At 53.0% G+C, this 2500-nt stretch overlaps 1 protein-coding gene across 3 annotated transcripts in view; it reads left to right on the forward strand.

The window, feature by feature from the left end:
* LOC125263223 (acyl-CoA dehydrogenase family member 11-like) overlaps nucleotides 1-2500 on the forward strand; it is a 14705-nt gene that overhangs the window by 5183 nt on the left and 7022 nt on the right. For all 3 annotated transcript variants that reach the window (XM_048182209.1, XM_048182210.1, XM_048182211.1), the window contains exons 6-7: nucleotides 2168-2317; nucleotides 2392-2486. In XM_048182209.1, coding sequence (XP_048038166.1) covers nucleotides 2168-2317; nucleotides 2392-2486 — 245 coding nt within the window. The remainder of the gene's footprint in view (nucleotides 1-2167; nucleotides 2318-2391; nucleotides 2487-2500) is intronic.

The following is a 2500-nucleotide window of genomic DNA, read 5'->3' on the forward strand; positions in this document are numbered from 1 at the left end:
TGTTCTTCCTGAGGACCCTCAGAAAGTAGAGTCTCTGCTGTGCCTTCTTCACCAGTTCTGTGGTGTTCATGCCCCGGGTCAGGTCCTTCTCAATATGAACTCCCAGAAAACAGAAGTCTGTGACCCTCTCAATGACTATGGGTTGAATGTCTGTTTTTTCTTCCTGAAATTGACGACTCACTCCTTTGACGTGTTCAGGAGCAGGTTGTTGTTTCTGAACCACACTGACAGCCGCTCCACCTCGTCCCGGTAGGCCGATTCATCACCCCCTGAGATGAGCCCCACCACTGTGGTGTCATTGGCAAATTTGAAGAAGGTGTTGCTGGAGTGGAAAGGTGTGCAGTCGTATGTATAGAGCACAGCCTGGGAGAGCCGGTGCTGAGGCTGAGAGCTGTGGAGATGTGGGGGCCTGCTCTGACCCTCTGTGTGTCCTGTCAGGAAGTCCTTGATCCAAAGACATGTGGAGTTAGGCAGTTCCAGGTCCAGCAGATTAAACACCAGTCTGTAGGGGAGGATGGTGTTGAACGCCAAGCTGTAGTCCACAAAGAAGAGCTGAGCATAGTTCCAGTGTGAAGATCTGTAGCTACAGCGACCTCTGTAGGCCTATTAGCCCTGTAGGCAAACTGGTATGGGTCAAAGGTGAATGATAAGATGTGTCTCCGTACCAGTTTATCCTCATGGGGGTGAGTGCTACTGGCTGGTAATCATTGAGGCTGGTAATGGATGATTGTTTGGGCTGAGGAACTATAGAGGAGGATTTCAGGCAGGGTGGGAGAGCAGACTGGGATAGGGACCTGGTAAAGATTCTGCCAGCTGGTCTGCACAGTGCTTCAGCACGTGTCCGGAGACGCCATCAGGCCCGCAGCCTTCCTGGGGTTGATGGCTCTCAGCGTGCGCCTCACCTCATGCTCCTCCACAGAGAGGATGAAGCTGTTGCTGTAGGCCGTCAGGTGCAGCTTGGCTGTATCTTGTGACCTCCACCTTCAAGCGGGCAAAGAAGAGGTTCAGCTCCTCTCTCAGTGAGGCGTCACCCTCACAAGCTCCGAGGCCGGACCTGAAGTTGGTGAGGTGCTGGACTGCCTCCCTGAGCAGTTTTCCTGAGGGGGGGTGTATCCAGGAATTAAGAGCAAGGTCATGTGGTCAGACTGGCCCAGGTGTGGTGATGGTCTAGCCCTGTAGCCCAGCTTTATGTTGGCATAGACCTTGTCCAGTATGTTAGCTCCTCTGGTAGCACTTTACATGCTGGTGAAACTTAGCTTTAAATCCGCACGATTGAAGTCCCTGGCTATTATATGCAGGGCATCAGGATACATGCTCTGCTGTAGGCTAATGCTGCTATACGAGTGTCCGAGAGCTGAGTTAGCATTATCATCATGACCACAGCAAAGTCCTCCGGAAGGTGAAAAGGCCTGAGTTTAACAGTCACATACGCCGGGTCCGGGGAGCAGCGACTGGCTAGAGTCGCTATGTTAGTGCACCAGTTGTTATGGACGTACACACAGAGTCCCTTACAGTCGCTGTTCCTATCATGACGCTGTGCCATGTAGCAGAGTCGGGAATGGATGAACGTAGCCAGGTTTCAGTAACAAGGAGAATGCAACAGTCCCTGACGACGATGCTCGTTGCAGCCTGTAGCCTCAGTCCATCCATTTTATTCGAGATGGATCTTGCGTTGATGAGGAAAAGGCTGGGAAGTGGTGGTTTGTGTGGCGTCTTACATAGCCTCGATAGCACTCCAGCCCTGCAGCCTCGCCTTTGTTTCCTCTCCCTACCCCGCCTCCACCTCCTTCCCACAGGGATGATAATCCACGGAGAGTCGGGACTTCTCGCTATATCCACCGGTGTGTCGTGTGAGAGGAGAAACTCTGCTGTAATACTCCTCTCGCTCAAAACTCCTATCTTTAGGAGATCGTGCCATAGTGGGGACGAGAAACAACACGTGAACAAACAATAAAACAAACACGGAACGTGAGAGCACTGAGCGCAGCGTCTATGAGCGCCAGCCTCTCGGATCTTAACCATTACTGCAGCATTATCCAGTAGCCTAGATCTAAAAAAGTCTTCTGTCTCTCTCTCTCTCTCTCTTTCTGTCCGTCTGTCCTTCTTTCTGTCTGTCGATCTGTCCATCCACTCGTCCATCTGTCTCTCTCTGTTCGTCTGTCTGTAGGGCAGCAGGGGTCTGTCTCTGTTCCTGGCGGACGTCTGGGACTCTGACGGCTCGTCTAACGGGATTGAGGTTCAGAGGCTGAAGGATAAGCTGGGTACGAGGCAGATGCCGACGGCGGAGCTGCTGCTGGACGGCATGAACGCGCGGCTGGTAAAACTCACACACTCGCACGCGTCCATCATCCGCTGAGTGTCAGAGTCACTGTGGTTTCTGTCTGTCTGCAGCTGTCAGAGGAGGGCCGCGGCGTGGCCTCCATCGCCAACATGCTGACCGTCACTCGCATCTACAATACCGTGTGTGCGGTGGCCGCCATGAGGAGGTGATTATACCACA

Source organism: Megalobrama amblycephala, linkage group LG2 (assembly GCF_018812025.1).
Source record: "Megalobrama amblycephala isolate DHTTF-2021 linkage group LG2, ASM1881202v1, whole genome shotgun sequence".
Lineage (NCBI taxonomy): Eukaryota > Metazoa > Chordata > Actinopteri > Cypriniformes > Xenocyprididae > Megalobrama > Megalobrama amblycephala.